At 38.3% G+C, this 20,928-nt stretch overlaps 1 protein-coding gene across 2 annotated transcripts in view; it reads left to right on the forward strand.

The window, feature by feature from the left end:
* Positions 1–20,928, forward strand: part of AHR (aryl hydrocarbon receptor) — a 48,484-nt gene that overhangs the window by 19,711 nt on the left and 7,845 nt on the right. For both annotated transcript variants that reach the window (XM_053409536.1, XM_053409537.1), the window contains 8 exons: positions 9,682–9,791; positions 11,569–11,658; positions 12,699–12,822; positions 13,177–13,307; positions 14,013–14,215; positions 15,020–15,129; positions 16,469–16,610; positions 18,303–19,563. In XM_053409536.1, the coding sequence (XP_053265511.1) occupies positions 9,682–9,791; positions 11,569–11,658; positions 12,699–12,822; positions 13,177–13,307; positions 14,013–14,215; positions 15,020–15,129; positions 16,469–16,610; positions 18,303–19,563 (2,171 nt within the window). The remainder of the gene's footprint in view (positions 1–9,681; positions 9,792–11,568; positions 11,659–12,698; positions 12,823–13,176; positions 13,308–14,012; positions 14,216–15,019; positions 15,130–16,468; positions 16,611–18,302; positions 19,564–20,928) is intronic.

The following is a 20,928-nucleotide window of genomic DNA, read 5'->3' on the forward strand; positions in this document are numbered from 1 at the left end:
GCACAAGCTGAAGAATAGTTGCTTGGTAAATAATCTTAGATGTTAAAGTAGGCATATACTGGCATTCATTCATTCAAATAAGTCATTCAGCCTCCAAAGGTGATTTGTTTGGATATGAAACAGGGTTACCCAAAAATAAGACAGTGCATTCCTCATGCTTGGACTCCCTAAGTATGCAGAACTTTATGTGTTCATAGATAAAATGAGAATCCTAGAAAGCTCAAAACAAATGGCCAGACAAAAATACCTGAATGTATTGTGTATAACCTGGATTTTTCATAAAATTATACAAGGTATATTATATATTAAGGTATTGTTATTCAGACAATTACAAATTTATGTTTAAATGTTTCAAATTCATTTATAACATAAAATAAAAAGAATTCCAGTGGCAGGACTTGTCCATGGTTCACACCAAGTCCTGAATGTCTGGGCCAAAGTTATTCTAACCCAGTGCACACTTGCTGAAGAGAGTAGTAGCCTAGATCATCTTATTCTACAGTTAGTGAAGAATAAAACTCATTGACATCAATCACTTAGGATTTCATAATGACCTTGTGGCTGCCTGAGGATTAGAGGTTACTAGCTGGTGGAAATTCTCTTGAACAAAAGAGCACTAATGTTTCCTGAGTCCCTAGCGTCTGATAGAAATGCCTTAAACAATTATGTTCTAAATCAGAGAGGGACAATAGGAGAATCAACAACATTCATAATGATGTACACTTATTTACTGAATTTTGCATGCTAATTTAATATTTGCATAAACACTTTGATCTCTAGTGAGAGCACTGTGGTGTATATTTCCCACTTTTATGCAAATCTCAAGTTCTGTAAGCATCTGGAATGAATAAAATGCATAATTATGAAACAGCTCAGTCTTTGCCACTGTGAATGTTATTTCTTCTGGCAAATTGTAAGGATCCTACTGTGTGCAACTTTTGTTTAACCTCATCTTAAAGGGGTGAGATGCATGACACTGCAGGCTTGTAGGTTCAAATTGATTTCCTTTCCAAAAATTAATAAAAGGCGCACACGTTGCATTTTGATGAAAATTTTAATCAATCTGAAAGACTCATAGTATATACATACTTCATAATCTAATGAGGTAAGTGTTGGTTATCTAAAGTACCTAAAGCTTTAAGGCTTTTTGCCAAGTAACTATTTTTTTCTGAGCTAGAAATTCACATGGATGTTGTCGATTGAATTGAACTTCACAACTGTTTTTCTTGTTCGTTTTAGCATGTTGTTTGAATTTGCCCTAATTCTCAAAATTCATAATGTCATTTTGGCACAACAAAAATTGAGCACGCTTGGACGGTAGTACATTACAAAAATGCACACATGTTATACTAGAAAAGAGACAGCTTCCTATATGACTTGCTAAAAATATGTAGAAAAAAGACAGAATGGAAAGGTTTTTATTTTTGAGCTTTTTAACGAGATGGGTAGAGTTTTATTTGCAATGCAAGTCAAATAAATCTAAGTATAATTGCTGAGTTCTTACTGTCTTAAGGATAAGGGCCAAGCAGTGCTGACTTCTGCCTAATGTATGTGAAAACTATGTTAATTCTCCCCCCCCCCAATTTGTGTGCTTTTCTAATTATGCTGTAGAGAAAAGTTAATTTTCGTTTGAGTTAAAGTACTGCAAAAGTTGCCATCAGAGGAAACTCACACATCAAAATGCAACATGTTTTTCTGAAGATCCTATTTAGATCTGAACATAATCGTGGAGAAACTTTTTACATTTACAGATGGTGTTAAATAGTGAATATTTCTAGTAGCCAGAGCCCATTTCCTGAACAGTTATCATTTTGTGGTAGATTCTGAAGGCAATTTTAAAACCTTTGATCTGCTTGCATGTATGGAAATGGTACTACTTAGTGTGTGGTTACATTTCTAGAGCAGAATTTCCAAAGCGGATGGATCTAGAAATTAAAGCCTTTAGTCACCAATATGAAATTCTTCAAAAACTCCAGTGCATAGCTTAAGAGTCCGCAATGACTTATTTCATCTTTGGAAACAACTCAGCATACTCATATTTACACTGAGCCATTATTTTTCAATTCTAATTAGTAAAATGTCCAGATCCTGGTGACTAAAGTGTGGAAAAGCAAGCCAAGTTCTCCAACAGTGTTCCTTATTTGTAGTCTGTTTTCTCTTGAACACCTTAATGGCAGGCACTGAACATCAAGTCTCTTCCTGTCTGCAGATCCTGGATTGTTCTTCTTTATCTGTTGCTAGACTGTGACAAAAGCCAGCCATCACAATATCTGCTCAGATACTGTGTCCTCCTCATTAGGAAGAGAGTAGCAGGCATTAGTCCTCCTTCAGGTCCCCATACCACGTGTGAACAACCAAACCTGAGATGCCATAGATATTTGGGCCTTTGGGCAATGCAGTCCTGTTTTCCTTGCGTGTGTGTGGAGGGTGCCTATGTGACGGAGAGACATGGAGAATTCATGGTGCAGCAACTGCCTCATTCAAAGTCCTGCTGGCTACCTGTGGCCACAGTAGGATGTGAGGATGATCTCTCCCCTGCCCTATCCCATTTGGAAGAGAATTGCATAGTTTGGGGGCATGTGGTGAGAATACAGGGGGCCTTCACCCTCTCTTGGCAGGTTCAGTGAGAAATGTGACTTCATGGTTTTTAAAAAATGTCAGCTTCCTGCATCTTTTCCCTCCACCTATCCATTAAGTAGTGAGATTGATTTTCTTTGGATGCCACTTCATGATTTAAACAGCTTTTACTTCTTCAAGCTTTCAGAGACACTGCAGTTGTGCTGTAAGATAATATAACTTTCCTGTCATGCTGGGGTGAGGCTTGAGAAACAACGACCTTCTTAACAGTGACAAAGCCTTTCCCCCTAACATGCAACTATGGATTAATAATTTATTGTCTTGTACTAAAGGAACACCTGCTAACTTGGACTACGCTATATAATTATAGCGTAGTCGAAAGGCATCTGCGTCCACACAAAAATGCTCAAAAGTGTCTGTTTAACCAATGCCCTGGAAACTAGTTTTTCCTTTCCAAACAGCAGCTATTACAGATTAAAACATTTGTACAGAATATCTGATGCACTGCACCGTAGGTGTAATCAAAAATTAAAGATCTCCTTTTTCCTTTTTTGAAATGAAATGATGGACTAAAGCCTTTTCTTGTATATTAGGTGCTGAATGTCTGTTAAATGACATTGAATCACTCATTGGAAATGCCCCTAGAAACAGATAATATTTTGGATTCTATTGTGAGCATACGTCTTATAAAGATCTTTATGAGGATTTGCTTTATTTAGGAGACTTGAAATTTGGAAGTTGCTATAATTTGCAAATGAATCATTGTTTTGCATTGTGTGAAACCTTTTCTAAGTGCCTTGTTTCCCCAAAGCCTGCTATAGTCAAGATGTTTTTCTTGTGGTGGTATTAAATGGGGGAGGGGTCCAGAATTAACTCTAGCTGTTTTCCCAAAGCATCTTTTGTATGGTGTGGCTGCCCTTCAGCCTGCCCTTCAGGTTGCCAGTTGCTAAGGTTATGAGCTTTCTTGATGAGTCTCGTACAGTCTCATTCATATTGTTGGTGGATTATTAAATATTTAGATGGTGAGTCTTAAACTCTGTTCCCAGGGTGCTTTCTCAGCCAGTATATCCTCCGCCTATTTTAAACTGAGCATATATTTGAACATTCTTATATCTTCTGTAGTGGGGGGCAGGTTCTTAATTTGAAGCTGGTTTAATTATTTTGTTTAGAAAATTGAAGTATTTCAAGACAGAATTTGTATTTTAACTTTTTTTTAATCTGTTGAAATTCTAACCATTTTTTTGAAATGATTAGATTTAAAGAGCCACATAAATACTACTCTGTCTGGATGAGGTGTGCAGGCATTGCCTGCTTGTCACATCTTGTTAAATGCCTTCTTGGTGTGGAATATATACAGTGTGTTCACCCTTAAATGCTTTCAAAAACTATTCCTTGAAGAGCAGCAAGTAGAAAACTTTGATCTTTTCTATTCTTCCTATTGTTTCTTCAGCCTGTTGTGTGTGTCCCCCACTTCATATAGAGTTCTCTTCCATAAAACAAAAATTAGTGTTGTTTAATTAGCTATGGAAAAGATCAGATTTTCAGATTAGTCTGGAAGCCAGGCCTTATGAGAAATGGTTGAGATAATTGGGTATGTTTAGCCTGGGAAAGAGGAGATTGAGAGCCGATATGGTAGCGATCTTTAAATATCTAAAGGGCTGTCACATGGAAGATAGAGCAAGTTTGTTTTCTCCTGCTCCAGAGACTAGAACCTGAATCAGGGGGTTCAAGTTATAAGAAAAAAGATTCTGAATAAACAATAACTTTATCACGATAAGAGCTGTTTGACTCCCAGAAAAGGTTATGGACTCTTCTTCCATGGAGGTTTTTCATCAGAGGTTGGATGGCCACCTGTCATGTATGATCTAATTGTGACTCCTGCATTGCAGGGGGCTGGACTAGATGACCCTTGGGACTCTTTCCAACACTACAATTCTGTGCTTATATCATATATGTGTTTTCACTGAAAGTATAATTTTAAAGCTCTTCTTTATCATGGCATGTAGTAGTTCTGACATTTCAGTGTTGTTTTGTCAGCTACCTAATCTGAAAGAGAAGTCAGTCTCCTGAAATAAACGTAAGCTGGTAAACAACCATCAACAACTTAATATTTGGTATTCTAAAATGTTTCCCACCCCTCCTTTTTACTTAACTTTTGGAAGTTCATTGCAATTTGATTATCTTCATTGTCATTTTTTGGAACAGCCATGTTATTATCGTGATTTATTTTTAAAAATATAAAAGAAGACATTTATTACTACAATTGAGAATAAGTTTCACTGAACATTGTGGGATTCACTTCTGATAATAATAATTTATTATTTATATGTCACCTATCTCACTTGGTTGCCCCAGGCACTCTAGGCTGCTTCCAACAAATTATGAAGCCAAAGTAAAACATAAAACATTAAAAACTTCCCTATACAGGGCTGCCTTCAGATATCTTCTAAACGTCAGATAGTTGTTTATTTCCTTGGCCTCTGAAGGGAGGGTGTTCCACAGGGCAGGCATGACTACTGAGAAGGCCCTCTGCCTGGTTTCCTGCAGCTTCACTTCTCGCATTAAGAGAACTGCAGAAGACCCTTGGAACTGGACCTCAGTGTCTGGGCTGAACGATGGGTGTCGAGATGCTCCTTCAGGTATACTGGGCCGAAGCTGTTTAGGGCTTTAAAGGTCAGCACCAACACTTTGAATTGTGCTTGGAAACGTACTGGGAGCCAATGTAAATATTTTTGGATTGGTGTTATACGGTCACAGCGGCTGCTCCCATCCTGGCAGCAGCTTCTAAGAAAACTGTAGCACAATTAAGGACTGTAGTTCAGTGGTAGAAGCTCAGTGTAGTTTTGGCCTCTGTGTATAACCCAACCAGACAAACCCACTCAAAGAGTCATGAATGGTGGTCCTTCAAGAGTTTGATAAACATTCTGTTGTTCCTGCCTGAGTACTACAATAAGCAGAGTGCTGTAAAGCACAGTTTGCCCCAATATATGGTTGGTGGACTGCCTTCAGCATTGTGGAACCATAAGTTGTGCAGTACTAGTTGTTATAGTGAGCAGAGTTCCACACAGTTAAAGGACCAGTCAGTTTCTGATGTTCACATATTAGGTGTGGAGGTCTGGTGGGGGATACGTACATACATAAAACAATTGTGTACCATATACAGTTTTGTATCACCAGTATTTGGAGATGAACGTATGATGAATGCCATCTGACAATGGGGAAGTTGCAAAAATGAAGTTGTGGAAACCATAGCAGCCATGAATATCAATGACAGGTTTTACCCTAAGATCTTCATCTGGATTCTCAGCAACGGCAAGAATAAGTGATCATACAATAGGGCATAGTTCAATGGTAGAACATCTGCTTTGAATGTAGAAGGACCCAGGTTCAATCCCCAGTATTTCCAAGTAGGGAAACACAGGAGACCTGCTACCAGACAGTGTAGAGAAGACTGAAGCTCTGTGTAAGACAGTTCCTGTCTTCCTTAATGTCAGACACTAGGCAACATTTCACATCCTTGGGGTTTTTTTTGTTCTATCCTAAAGCAACATGCTTGTAAGTGGCACCTCTGAAGTACAGTATGTTTGACTGGGATGGCCACTGGTCTTCGTATTGTGAACAATATTTCTACAGCTTTTGATGTATCTAATCTTCATCTGTTCTCTGTTCTTTCAGCCAGTGCTTCTTTGTACTTAATCTTGTTACTGTTCTTAAGCTTATCTCCATCAAAAGAAGTCAGCTTCAGAATGGCAAATAATATAAGGAAGGTTTAGTTTCAGTCACCAACGTGAAATATTTTATGCCAGTGTTTCCCAGAACTTCTCTTTCATTTTCTAGGACCACATTCCACCCCCCCTTAGCCCAAGTACTTTCTTTGTCAAGGAAAAAGACGGAGTGTAAAGAAATATAAAATAATAAAATAATAATAAAACATACCATTGCATTCTAAATGCTAAATAAGCACCATATATTAGAATTCACTAAAGCTGCATACTATGTACAGTTTTTGTAATTTTCATTATGAACTTTAACTTTTTTTTTTACTTCCTCCGTAAGTTTTCTGGAGTTGCATCATTCAGTCACAGTACAATATCACAGTATAATACAAGTACTTTAGTTTTCTTTAATACAGACCAAGATTAAATCATTTTCTTTCAGTCTTCAAAGCTAGAAGCTACAAAAGGAATTAGGTATGCACTCAGGTGCCCTTAACACTGAAAGCATGTCACGTTGCTTTTCAAATTTCCCTGAGTTTAAAAATCAAAGTTTGAAAAGGTATCCCACAGATGATAAAAACCATCACCTGCATGCCCAAGAGGTTTGATAAGAATCAAGTGACAAAATCTCCTGAAACCTTCAAGTATGTGTGCAGATGAGACCTTACGAAGGTGCCAAAATAGAGAAACACATGCACACTGACCACTGACACAGACCACAGTGAAGAGGAATAATTATTTGTTTTCATTTGCTTTGTGTTTACATTAAGTCCATCCTTCATTACCATACCAAGTTAATGAATGACTAGGGCATGATGGATGGTTTGAGACTACAGTATGATTGGGATTACAGTATGATTGCTGGTAGCCTTAGCCTCAGTGGTAATCAATCAGATACTTTAAATGTGAAAAAGTTATTTTGCTTGGGGTCAGTGAAGATCACTGGTGTTCTTAAACGTTTTTCAGGTACCATTTCTCAGCCTACTTAGATATCCTGCCTCCTGTATCTGCCCCTCTCGACCATGGATATTTGTATGCAGAGAAACAGATTTGAATTTAAAGTGACACAAAATGTCATTCACAGAATGTCTAAACAATTTATGACTGTTGAGGGCACATCTTTTTCCTGTGATAGAATGCTTTAAGAAAATTGCAGTTGAAAAATTCAGTGCAACTCTGTTCAGTAGATTATAATATGCCTTTGTTTGCAGTAGACTGCTATTGTTTCTTACTAACAGTGGTGGTATTCTATTAGTGTGTAGTAGAATTTAGTAAGCCTGTAAGCTATCTAAAATATTTGTGCTTGAACTGGCAGATTGGATTTAATGCGCTTGAGTTTTAATTTTTGAGAAAACCAGGCTATGTGCAGAAAATTCTTTGCCTTTTTCAATCCACTAGTGGGAGTGTGAAATGGGCTTATGATTTTTTATGTATTTTAGTTATAATTGGGTTCAAAGCCAAATATTTATCTGTAAAGCCAAGGGTGAGACCCAGAAAAACCTTTGAATGGTTGAAAGGCAAGAGTGGTATCTCCAATTTCGGCTTGTTTCCCCCATGAGAATGGGTTTTGTGGGCACATACAGCTTCAGTGGGAAGGAGGAGGCGGGGAAGTCCTGTTGCAGAAGCAGACCTCTTTTCACAGTTCTCTGAAACCTGCCCATATCATTCAGTGATACAGATATTCCAAGATGATGTGTGATCATTTTTATTTTATCCCAGCCCTCAGTTTGCATGAAACTCATGTGAATTTTGTACAATCAGGCTATGACTTTTTCTGTAAGTTGCATCTTGTAAATTTGCTGCTTTGTGAGTTGAGAAATAAACCAAATATTTGAACTGCAGCGTTGGAACACAAAATGACTTCATTTATCAACATTAAGGAACGTGGTGTATTTGGAGACTGTTTGATTAGGGGAGAGCAGGTTGCCTGATTTCTCATTTTAGTTGGGGGGGGAGAGAATTGTAGAGGGTGCTTCATTCAAAAAACTGTGTGTCCAGCAGCATATCACCAGTGACATGCTTATTCTCACTTTCAGATATGTTTTGTCTAATGGAGGTGAGAGAAGGGCAGTGGCCTGCTCATAGAGGGGTATCTACTTCATTCACAATATCTGGCTTTATTTTAGGACTGCATAGTAGGAAGCAAAGCTAGGGAAGCTGCATTCCCAAACCTGGCATTTTGGTCTCTAGGAAGCCGGAGCCTGAGCCGACTCAGACTACACACTAAGTGGAGTCCCATGACTTCGAAATTTTGCATAGTGTATTGTTTGGGGCCTTCCACCAGGAAGTTGATATGTCTTGTTTTATTTTCTTTCTGATCTTCCTCTCCACCCCACACCTCCATGTCACCTTCCTTCTATGGAGCTTGGCTTGAACAGAATAGATTTATTGTTCTGCAAACCTGCATTTGATGCTTCATTCTGGGCGGAGAACAAGAGAACACACTGCACCAAAACAACATGACCTAGTGACAAAAGCTAGAGAACTGACCCTTCTATATAAAAAAAGCATGTGCTTAAACGAAGACTGGAGCTGCCTACGGATTTCTTTTTAAGATGGTCTTAATTTATGTATTGCAAAAAATGCACATTGGAGTCAAATAAAAATCAAATATACATAATTCTTGAAAATTGTAGCTTCCTAGGCAGGAAAAATCAGGTCACAGAGCAGAAAACCACAATACTAGTTCCAGGCAGCCAGAATGAGTGTGTGAGTGTTTCTATCAGCAAATTCATGTGTTTCATGGCAGTTTGCCCTCAAAATGCAGTGAACATATCTGTAGCATGCATGCTTCCTTGACTCCCCACCCCCAGTCCCAGCCGTTCAGTGAAATTCTGCTATGTAGTCACAGCTTCTTGAGCTTTTGATCAATATTCTCCAATCAGTGTTCTTACTAGCTTCACTCTTCCTTTCATTTATATCTTAATTATTGCCAAAGCGGTTTCATATATCTTCAAAATTATAAAACCCTAAAATGAAAAACAGTTCACTTCATTTTCCCTGTTAAATATGAAATTAATAATGCAAAATGTTGAACTAGCTTCTTCAAATAATTGCAAAGTTTTTTATTTTATTTTTAAATATATATATAAGACATGCTGTGTTATCCTATTTTACAAAGACAAACTACATGAGAATTTGTAGCAATAACAACTGGAGCCAAATACAAGAATCAATTCCTTTGTGAGAAAGCTTAATCCTATCAATGTTGGAGCATTGGATAATAGCTCTTAGAATTATACTTACTCTGTTATTTTTGGAGTTTTCCATCTTAAATAAGCATTTCCAGAATATGTAGTTTTAGAAATAGTACTTTTTTGATATTTCATGTTAATCAACTCAAGTGATAATTTGTTCACAGAAATGTTACATTTTTATTTTTCTGCAGTTGCACTAAAATCATCCAGTTCTGCAAAGTCTGACAGAAATGGCATTCAAGAAAGCGGCAGAACTATTAAACCTAGAGAGACCATGCTGGAAGGAGAACTTTTACTACAGGTACTTGTGGTCATGTTGAAAGAATATTTGTGTTGGAAATAATCTTGGAACATGGGTTTAATTTGCTTCATTCATCAATAGAAGCATAAGCAAAAACTTTGCATCTATTCCAGTTACCACTTCAGGCTTTTCTTTAATCTTTTTCTAAGATCTAGAACATAATGCCTTACTATGTATAATGGGTTGAGCCAGAAAATCATTGTTTACTAGCTAAGCCTTGTAAGTAAGCCTACAAAAGTTACTAGGCTACTAAAAAAATGCACTAGTCAGCTAATGGCCTGCATTTCAGTTTTGGCTACAGAACAGGGAGAACCTTCTTCATGGAAATACAGGCTAATAAAATTATTGGCTTTAACTGGCAAAGGAGGGATGGAATGGCCCACCCCTCTTCCACTAGTCTAGTGCATTTATGTCCTGGTCACAGAGGAAAAGACTTTCCTTCCTCAACCTTTAGCACAAATACTAAGCTGACAGGCTAGGAGAAATTTGTCCATCTTCTGCCAGCCCACTCACTGGCCTGTACGGATTTCCTTGTCACCTATGACAACCAAGCAAGTTGTTAAATGCACACTATGTTGCTCATTTTGCTTATTTGCATAATTTAATTTCCTAGCTTCTTTAAAACACTGTCCAGAGTGAATGTTAGTATTTTGGGCTTAAATCAAACTAGTAAGTTGGGATCTGAATTACAGGTTTTTAGATCCTCAGCTCTGGACCGCATATGTATTTTCAAAATCCCATAATTAAAGCATTAAGCATATAACATCATAGGTGTATCTTAATCTGTAAATGTGTGCAGAATCCTTTGATGCTTTATAGTAACACTACCTGAAAGTGCCCAGTGTTGCCTGGGAATCTAAGAAACTAAAACAGATTGAGATTTTTAAGTGAATAGTATAAGTTGTTAGTTTTGAGGGCTGTACTCAGCCCCCACCCCGTGACACAGAGCCCTGATCTGACCTGGGGAACACCTGACCAGATTTGGTCCTGAATCCATTTTAGGGTGGGGCTAATGTTTAATTAGCAGGCCAGGGGAAGGAGGGACTGCATCTCCTTTCCGCCTTCTCCTGAATGCACTGCAGAGATCAGGAGAGTTGTCTCCTGCTGGTTGTTGCTTTGACAATGCATTCCGTGCAAGAAATAAACTAATGAAGCAGACCCAGTAGCTAGCAGGGCTACAGCCTTGGTGCATGATTCCTTCAGTGTTGCTGGCAGCTGGCACCCAAACGTAGACAAAAACCGACTCCTTTTTCATGGGACAGTCGTGACAAATTGGGTGACGGTATCTAGAGCTGCCCAAACCCAGGCAAAACAGCCAGCCAGATGGGTCTAATCCTCTTATCAAGAGACATAGTAGATGTTAGATTAGATGATGGACCACATTTTCCTAGATGCAATTTCTAAGGTAACATTCCTATGAAATGATCATCGAACATTAACATTATTACACAAGTGTCTTCGATTTAACTTTGGATTTAATTTTCACATCATAAAACCCTTGGACATTAGTATTGCATGCCTAATGTACTAGCAATCTCACTCTTGGGGGTTATTGTAGATTTTATGTAAATGCTTTGAAAATCAAAAACTTAGTCTTTAACATGGTTTTCTGCTGCTGATTTGCTGTTTGGTATTGGCCAGAATAATAATTGTGGCTATATTAACATTTTTCCTGTGCTTCTTGTAATATATATTAAATTACATTTTTAAATCCTCTTTTTCAACATGCAGTATCAATGTATTTTTCAAATTAAACTTGTTGCTGTTCTATCTTCAGGCATTAAACGGCTTTGTGCTGGTGGTCACGTCAGATGCACTCATATTTTATGTTTCTTCTACAATCCAGGATTACTTGGGTTTTCAGCAGGTAAGCACTTTTTCCTCTTTCAGAAAGAGTACTTTCAAAGTTTTGGGTCTGCTTCGAAAGGCAAATTTATTTGTCATGATGGCTTCTAGAGAAATCCCAGAAATGGTAGATGCAAGCAGCTCTTAAGGAAGCTGTAGAGAAACCTCTTATAAAGAAACTATGACCTATTTTAAAAACTACCTCTGTTTGAAACTTCCAGCCTTCTGTCTCATATAATTTAACTGGGGGAGATTATATGGAGAGTTGGGCTCTGTCACTTGTTGCTATCAGTAGCTCTCTTGAGGTTTCCATGTGAATGTATGTAGGTAGCACAAGGGTGTTTTGCACCAGCCCTCCACCTTCTCACTTTCGGTGCAAAGGCCTCAAGAACAATTCCAAGCACATGTGTGAAACACAGGAAGGTCAGAAGGAGAGGGGTCACCAAGTGTTGCACAAAATATGAAAATAAGTAAATAATTTTTGTAGCTCCTGTGAAAGGATTAAGAACTCCAATCATCAGCACCCTCAAAAAATAATGTTCTTACTATGAGATTTAAAGTTGATTTTAAGTCCACAGCATAAATGTGACTTTGATTAGTAGACTAGTCCCCCTTTTTTAAAAAAAGGTAATATATTTTATTATCTTGATTCCAAATTAAGCAATAGAAATGCATTACCTAACTTACATCCAGTTGTTGGAACTTTGGCTGGCACTGCATCAGTTGAATGCATACTCTAGTTAGATTTGAAATAAGCACACCAGTTTCAACCCTGTTCAAGATACACTTATATGCTTAGCACCTTTTGGATGTATTGCAAGGATATTGTGGTCTTTGTTTTGCTCCCAGTTGTACAAACAGTTTTAATAAACAATTATGAAGGATTAAAAAAAACCTGGTTTTTGCTAGATTAACTTTCCTTCTTTCATAATTCTATAGGAGTCCATTAATTGTAGTGGACTGTCTTACTTAAAAGGTGATGAATTGTAATCTTCTTTGTAGCAATCAAGCACAGGAATGTTACTTAGCATTTTCTTTGCTATCATTGTCTCTTGAATATAGTCTGATATTATACACCAGAGTGTATTTGAACTAATTCACACGGAAGACAGACCAGAATTCCAGCGCCAGCTTCACTGGGCTCTGAACCCCGTACATTCTACAGATTCTGGACAGATAATGCAAGGTTAGTATATGGTAGTAGCACTAGCAAATAATTTGTGTCTGTCTTTATGAGACATATCTATGAAGAAATGTTTATGTTTATAGGTATTGGGGAGAAAACTTCACACTGCATTCTCCCCTACTACCTGCAAAGGTGCTTATCTGTAACGGGGACTGATACTAATGGGACATGCATCACACATCTAGAGGTTTTCCAAATGGCAGATATTTATAAAGTGTGTTATGCCTTAGCGATACCTCCCACTGTCATTCTTGTTTAGAATAGTATTTGAAACCTTGGTTACAAAGGGAGTTGCCATTATCATATGAACAAATGTTTGTCTAAAAGGAAGTCTTAAATGATCTTTTCATATAGGTGATAATGGCTTTTCACAGTCAGCAACATATTATAACCCAGAGCAGCTACCTCCAGAGAATTCCTCTTTTATGGAACGAAACTTCATCTGTAGATTACGCTGTCTCTTGGATAATTCATCTGGGTTCTTGGTGAGTACAGAGTTGCATTAATGTCTGGTTCACACCTAACAGGATACTATGATTTCAGATTTTTCACTCGATTTTTAAAAGAAACAAAAAGCTATCATAGCTATTCCACTTCTGAATCCTGTATGCGTGAGTAGGACTATATTGACCTTGAATCGGAGCTAGCAAGTGCATAGCCTTAAGCCAGGCATAGACAAACTTCGCCCTCCAGCTGTTTTGGGACTACAACTCCCATCATCCCTAGCTAACAGTACCAGTGAAGTCGGTTTGTGTTCCTGCGCATGCGCAAGTGCCGAAACCCGAAAGTAACCCGTTCCGGTACTTCCAGGTTCGGCACGGTCCACAACCCAAAAACGCGCAACCCACCTCATTCGTATCCCAAGGTATGACTGTACTTTCAAAAAAATTGTTTAAACAATATAAAAAAGTAATCTGCATATTTGCATAAAAGTAACTACTTGTGAAATAACAGTAAAGGGATTCACTCTCAGTAGTGCATCATGCAATGGCTGTGCATCAAATCTCTTAATTTAAGATTCACTATCCTTTCACATGATTGGTCGTCCCATAGTAAAATTGGGTAAACTTGCTCTTTTGGATGATGTTTAAAATATACAGTGGCATAGCTTATCACAGCTATATCTAACAAAAATGAAATTGTATCTAAAAATGTGGCATGAGTTTATAACCCGTTTTCTTCTTTTAAAGGCCATGAATTTTCAAGGGAGACTAAAGTTTCTCCACGGACAGAACAAGAAAGGAAAGGATGGCGCTTCTATATCCCCCCAGTTGGCTTTGTTTGCAGTGGCTACTCCACTTCAGCCTCCATCCATTCTTGAAATACGTACCAAAAACTTCATCTTCAGAACTAAGCATAAGCTAGACTTCACACCTATAGGATGTGATGCAAAGTAAGTGCAAGGTTATCTGAGAATAATTATACACTATAGCTGAAATTCAGAAGTACAGGTTAAAGTTGTAATATATAAGTCTATGTAGCCCCGGTGGCAATTGTTCTGCATCCTTAGTCCTTACCCTTTCCATTGAAGTTCAATTAACTACCCCCTCTAAATAAGTACAGCTTCATTCATGATCTTCTTGCATCTTTAATGACCAAAATGTACATATTTCAGAGAATTACTGGTCAATAATGAATTTAAGCCACATTTTCAGGAAGCAAGATATGGGACACTTTTCTTCTATCAACATCAACATCATCATCGTTTTTTATTTGTATGCCGCCTTTCCATAGTTAAAACAGTGCTCAAGGCGGCTTACAGCATGACAAGATTTACATAATTACCAACATAACAAAAGTCATAAACAATAAACAGAGCACATCAGAAGGTACACAACAAAACGGAAAACAATTTCCACATAAATCATAAAATCTAAAACTAAAAAAATCAATAACAATTTAAAATGACATGGATAAAAAATAAAAACCATTTTAAATTTTTAAAAAACAATTTTAAAAAAGGATCCACTGATCAGTGATACTGGCCTACTGTACTTATTGTTGTTATTATTATTATTATTTTGGGCAACATTTAGCTGTTGCGAATTGCCGAGTAGTTGTTGTTTTCTGCTTGTTCAGATTTTCAGTGGGAAATTCTGATTTTATTTTGGGTTTTGTTTTATTTATTTTTCTTCAAGCTCTTGAGCTGTGAAAGGATTGCATAATATGTTTAAAATGTTTTAAATATCTTTTGCAGAGGCCGAATTGTGCTGGGTTATACTGAAGCAGAACTCTGCATGAGAGGAACAGGATACCAGTTTATCCACGCAGCTGATATGCTTTATTGTGCTGAGAATCATGTCCGAAGTAAGTGCCCTCTTCTCCTGAGCCATGTAGCAGAACAAAGTGTGCCAAAATAAATTCAGAAATGTATCCAAAATTAACCTTATTGTTTTTCTAATAAGGGCTTTTTTCTAGGCATGTCCTTCGACCAAACATGTGAGCTTATGTTGGAAGAAGCAGTGTTTAATTTTCCCATGTGGATTCCTTTAGCTTCATTCTCCATGTTCCTGTCACATCCTGCTCTTTGCACTTCCTCTTCTCTGCCTCTCTTGCTGCCAGTTCAGCAGTTTTCTCAGGCAGATGGAAAAAATCTCTTCAAAGTAGCCAAAGTCTAAATTTAGAATGTTTTCTGACCTTGATGTATTTGAATCCCTTTGTCACAAATTTTGACCATAGCTTCTGATGAAGGGGTGTACTCTTTCTTTGTCCTATATAGCATTTTATTTGAGATGCCTTCCATTCTCCTTTCCTCGCTGAAAGCTTTTTTTAAACTACAGTTTCCATTAATATGGGAAATAACTTTGTTTTCTAAAACCAGTTAAAATATTCTATATTTTTATCCTGTTTAGAGACACCCCTTCCCCCCAAAATACTGAAAAGTTTTAAATAAGTTGCAGTTGAAATCTCTTGGGTTCCATAGCTGTTATTTCTGTTTAGCTATGAAATATTGGCCATATTTGTACATAATACCGACCCATGGTTTAGCATGTTATGCACAATTTGCAATGAACTTGGGCTTGCATACTTTCTTTTACTTCTCCTATACAGCTCGGAAGATAATTTTGGAAGCTTTTATTGACAGATTTAGTTAACCGGAATTTAACACTGACTATGGTCAGTTTAAATCAAGCCAAATTCAAAACATGGTTTTCTGAAGCCAAATTGTTTAAACTAACCACAGTTTGTATTTACCACAATTTCATGGCTGTACAGTGCAGGGAAATGTGATTTGCTAGAAGCAGAACGAAAAGTTTCAAAAGTTATTCCAGCTATACAAGAGAAGTTCTATGTCCAGCACACAATCCTGAGACTTAATTATGCTTGTGCATTCTCAGCAAACCATGTTTTAGCCTGTGATGCAAATGCAGCCATTGTGTTGTTGAGAATAGAATACAGAACAGTAGGTTGGATTCAAACTTCGTCATATCTAGAGTATACCACTGAAATCAATGGGACATGAGTCAGTCATAACCAAAGGCCCATTTAAATGGATATGCATTTGATCCTGAAAATTAGCTGGACTTAACCTTTTAAGTAGTTTTGATTTGATTAGTTTGTAAGTTCTATGTAAATAGGAATGCCAAACTTTTTATTGGGCATCATTAAAGATACTTCTCTCTTTTTTCCTGCTCAATTTTTTTAGTGATGAAGACAGGAGAGAGTGGTATGACTGTGTTTCGACTTCTTACCAAAGAGAATCGATGGGCCTGGGTTCAAGCAAACGCACGCCTGGTTTACAAAAATGGGAGACCAGATTATATTATCGCTACACAGAGACCTCTTACGTAAGTAGCCACTGACTTATAGAGACTGCAGTTGGGATGATCTAAGGATATCTTATTCAAAACAGAGATATATAACAAAAAAAAGTTTGTCCTATGGGGAGAATTCTAGCCCTGTACTTCCTATCCTCCCACTAAAAGCATTATCTCCCTATGGAGCAAGTGCAGGCAGAATGCTGGTTCTGTGTTTAGTTATGAGAATCTTGACAATGCCTGCTTCCCCCTTAACCACAGTTAATCAGCGCTTCCTTTACCTGGGATCTGAAACAATGCCTTGCTTGGTTTAGGGACTTGCTTAATGTTGTTTTGTTCTTCTTTTCTCTGTGGGTAGTTTGGCCCTTTTTACAGGGCAATATGTATTTAAAACAATTATATTAAACTTTTTTAATTGTTGTGGTGTTGCTGTATGAGTTACAGTGGTACCTCGCAAGACGAAATTAATTCGTTCTGTGAGTTTTTTCGTCTTGCGAATTTTTCGTCTTGCAAAGCAAGCCCATAGGGAAATTTGTCTTGCGAAGCAACTCAAAAAATGAAAAACTCTTTCGTCTTGCGAGTTTTTCGTCTTACGAGGCATTCGTCTTGCAAGGTACCACTGTACTAGTAACCTTCAAAATGGGATACAGTGGGTTAATAATCTTATAGACTGAAACCCAAAACAAGTACATGCTAGAAGCTTGCATTAGCCCAGTGTGAAATTATTTGCTTTTATTGTCTCCGAAGAATAACTACAGTATCACAAGCTGCTTTTAACTCTACTCAGTTTGAAAAAGCTATTTCCCATACAGCAAGGGGAACTGTTATTAATCAGAAAGGTTTGATGCCCCCTGAGGTGCATAGAACTATCTTCAGTTTTTTGGATCTTCGCCTAAATACAGAAAAGTAAATCTTCTGTAACATGTTTCTGTGAATGACAAAATCATTTAAAATACTTGTGTGTCCTTTTAGTCGTTGTTCTTGATTATTAACGCTATGGAGAATATTCATCATATTATTGAGTGTTGTTTATAGATACAGGATTGATAGAATTTCTAGTCTCCATTAGCAAATAGTTTCGATGTAAAAATTGAACTTAATGACTAGGATGCAGAGTGTCCAGTCATCTCTCCCCACCCTTCCCTGTGCTTTCAAAAACATTTTGCCATGTGGAATTGGCAGAAGCTAGGGGTGTCTTTCAAAAACATGTTCAAACTTCCTGTAGGCGTAAGGAAGCTGTCATGTGGTCCTTTGGATCTAGGTCAATATGTAAATTATGTTTCTTGTCTCCCAGCCTACCATTAGTGTCTGCTTCTTATATAGGTGCACAGTTTTAGTGCTGTGCCTTTCCCCCAGTTATCATTGCTTTCTGTATCTGTTCAGGTACTGGGAGAGTCTGTTGTAGCACTAAAGTAAAATACAGTGGATGCTTGGGTTGCGAACGTGATCCATGCACGTTCACAACCCACAGCATTCAGAACCTGCGCACACGCGGGTTGCAATTCGGCGCTTCTGCGCATGTGCAAGGCGCGATTTAGCATTTCTGCACGTGCGCAACTGCCGAAACCCGGAAGTAACCTGTTCCGGTACTTCCGGGTTTCAGCGGTCCATAACCCAAAAAAGGTAACTTGACGTGTCTGTAACCCATATGACTGTATGGTTTTCCTTTCTTTCTTACAGTTCCTGCTATTAACTTGCTATTCTTGTTCTTTTGCAATTCAGAGATGAAGAAGGGGCAGAGCATTTACGGAAGCGGAACATGAAGCTGCCCTTCGTGTTCGCGACAGGTGAGGCTGTGCTCTATGAAGTGATGTTTCAGCCGCCTGGCTTAATGGATTCTTCTCAGGCAAAGGTTAAAAGCAGCATTGGGAAAGGAGCTTCTTCTAAGGCTACACTGCGCAAAGAATCTGTTGATCCCAATTCACTTCTGGGTGCAATGTTGCAGCAAGATGAATCTGTGTATCTCTGCCCACCTGCTCCAAATAAAATTTCCTTTGAGAGGAACCTTTTTGCGGACACCTGGGATGAACTGGGTAGCATGGTGGCCTGTGATTGGCAGGATAATGTTTTACCAGTGAGGAATAACAGCATTCTGAAACAGGAGCAGACTGAGTGCCCCCAGGAAAGCAACTTGATGCTTCCTGAAGACAGTGTGGGACTTTTTCAGGATAACAAAAACAGTGAACTGTACAACATCATGAAAACTCTGGGTGTTGACTTTGAAGATATAAAATGTTTTCAGCAGGATGAAGAGTTTTTTAAAAACGAACTTTCTGGGGCAGATGATATTAGAGACATAGATATAACTGATGAAATCTTGACCTATGTTCAGGAGTCTTTAAACAAGTCTGACCTCTTGTATTCGGGTTGCCAGCAGCAACAGCAGCCCATGGTTCAGAACTCTACTTGTTTAATGCAGCAGCAACTGGAGCAGCAGCAGAAACAACCAGGGGTGGAGCAGCAGCAGCAGCAGCAGCAGCTGTGTCAGAAGATGAAGCACATGCAGGTCAATGGGATGCTCGCAAACTGGAACTCTGTCAGCAGCACGCCCCTTAACCCTTCACAGCAACAGACACAGCCGTATGTCTTTTCTGGCATGCAGGAAGTAACTCAGGAGTTCCCTTACAAATCTGAAGTCAACACAGCAACATACGCATGTAGGCAGGAGTTCATTCCCTACAAGCAGCCAACCAGCATGGTGTCACAGCTTTCAGATTTTACACAGATAGACTTCCCAGTAGGAAGCTTCGACAGATCATCCTATTCAGGGTCTTCTGGTCTGGAGGATTTTCTCAGTTGTTTACAGCAAGTTCCCGAAAGCCAGCCTTGTGGAGTAAACTCTCAGCAAGTTATAGTAACTCCACAGACGTGCTATGCAGGTGCTGTGTCAATGTATCAGTGTGTATCTGAAACTCAACCAAACAGCACAGAACAAATGCAGTATAATCCTGTGGTATCTGGACAGCAAGCATTGCTAAGCAAGGTATGGCATTTCTGAAATTATTTGTTTGGCTTTTTTTAACTTGGAAATGTGCTGTGTCAGTGTTCTCAGAGTTGCTCTCTAGCTAACAATTTTAAATATGCAAATTCATTGTACAAATGAACTGTTACCATCTGATTGGTTTGCATCTTAATTTGTGCATGGAGTTTTATTCAGTGGGCCACCCTAAAGAGACCTAAGGACTTAGCTGCGTAGCATAAATTTTCTGGTACCGCTCCAATAGAATCCTTTTCTCCTGCTGCCTCATTATTGCTTAGCAATTATTTTAACTGTAACTATGAAGAAAAAAGGATCAGTCATGTCAAATGGTGAATTATTTGCTTCATTAGGGTCAGAAAACTTAATTTTGCTACATTACTGTAGGTAATTTAAGATATTTAAAGTAGTGATTAATGCACTTTTGCACGGGAAAGAAATAGATTTAAACAATATCTACATAATTTGAGTGTGTTCACATGGTCAGCATCAAATGCTCTCAGATTATTTTTGGAGTCATAAGGAACAATTATTTAAGAACCAAAATAAGTGTAGAAGGACAATATTATCTTTAATGGCTTCACATTATTGGTGAATAAATTTTGTCTGGCATTCAGAAGTTTGTGGGATAGAACACATTTATAATATCTCCTTAGGACAGCATTAGGAGAAGAAAATTGATGTGGCTGGTGATGGTTATTTGGTGTAGGTCAGGTTTAGTGATGACTCTTCCAACCCCAGCTGGCAGCTTCTCTTGGCAAACTCTCATATGGGCTGATCTGTAAGAGGATCTTGCCTTGGGACTAAAATTGGACTTTCTGATCTTTAAACCATTTTAGCCTCAGTTCTGTTAAATTTGTATACAACACACAGGAAACGAAACCCCGTTGATATATCTTAACGATTACTTTCTACTGCAGACCAGGATTTCTCGAACTTTCTACTCCCAGATTTCACTTGAGAGGGCTGAAAATTCACGAGAGCCAGAAAATGACAGAGCCAAAGGCAGAATCAGTCACAAAATGAGGCAGAGCTTGGCATAACCAGCTGGGAGTTACTGGCATTTTCTATTGACACCTACTTTCTCTTTGAAAATTGCTAATTTTTTTGCCACATAAATTTCCTTGTGGCAAGGAGGTCCATCCTTCAGCTTTTCTCAACCTAAATAGAGGCATTGGCTCTGGAGGTGTGACTCAGCATCCCCATTTTAGGTAGAATTTGCTAAACCAGGGGCTCCTTGTGGAGAAAGTGTTTTGTTTTATATTTTCTCTCCCACTCTATGTGTCTCAAGAGTCATTCCTGTCATTTATTCTTGCCTTCTCCTTTTGCACTGAATCTGTCACCTCACACCGTGAAATAACCTTATCCCTA

This window comes from Podarcis raffonei, chromosome 12, assembly GCF_027172205.1.
Source record: "Podarcis raffonei isolate rPodRaf1 chromosome 12, rPodRaf1.pri, whole genome shotgun sequence".
NCBI lineage: Eukaryota > Metazoa > Chordata > Lepidosauria > Squamata > Lacertidae > Podarcis > Podarcis raffonei.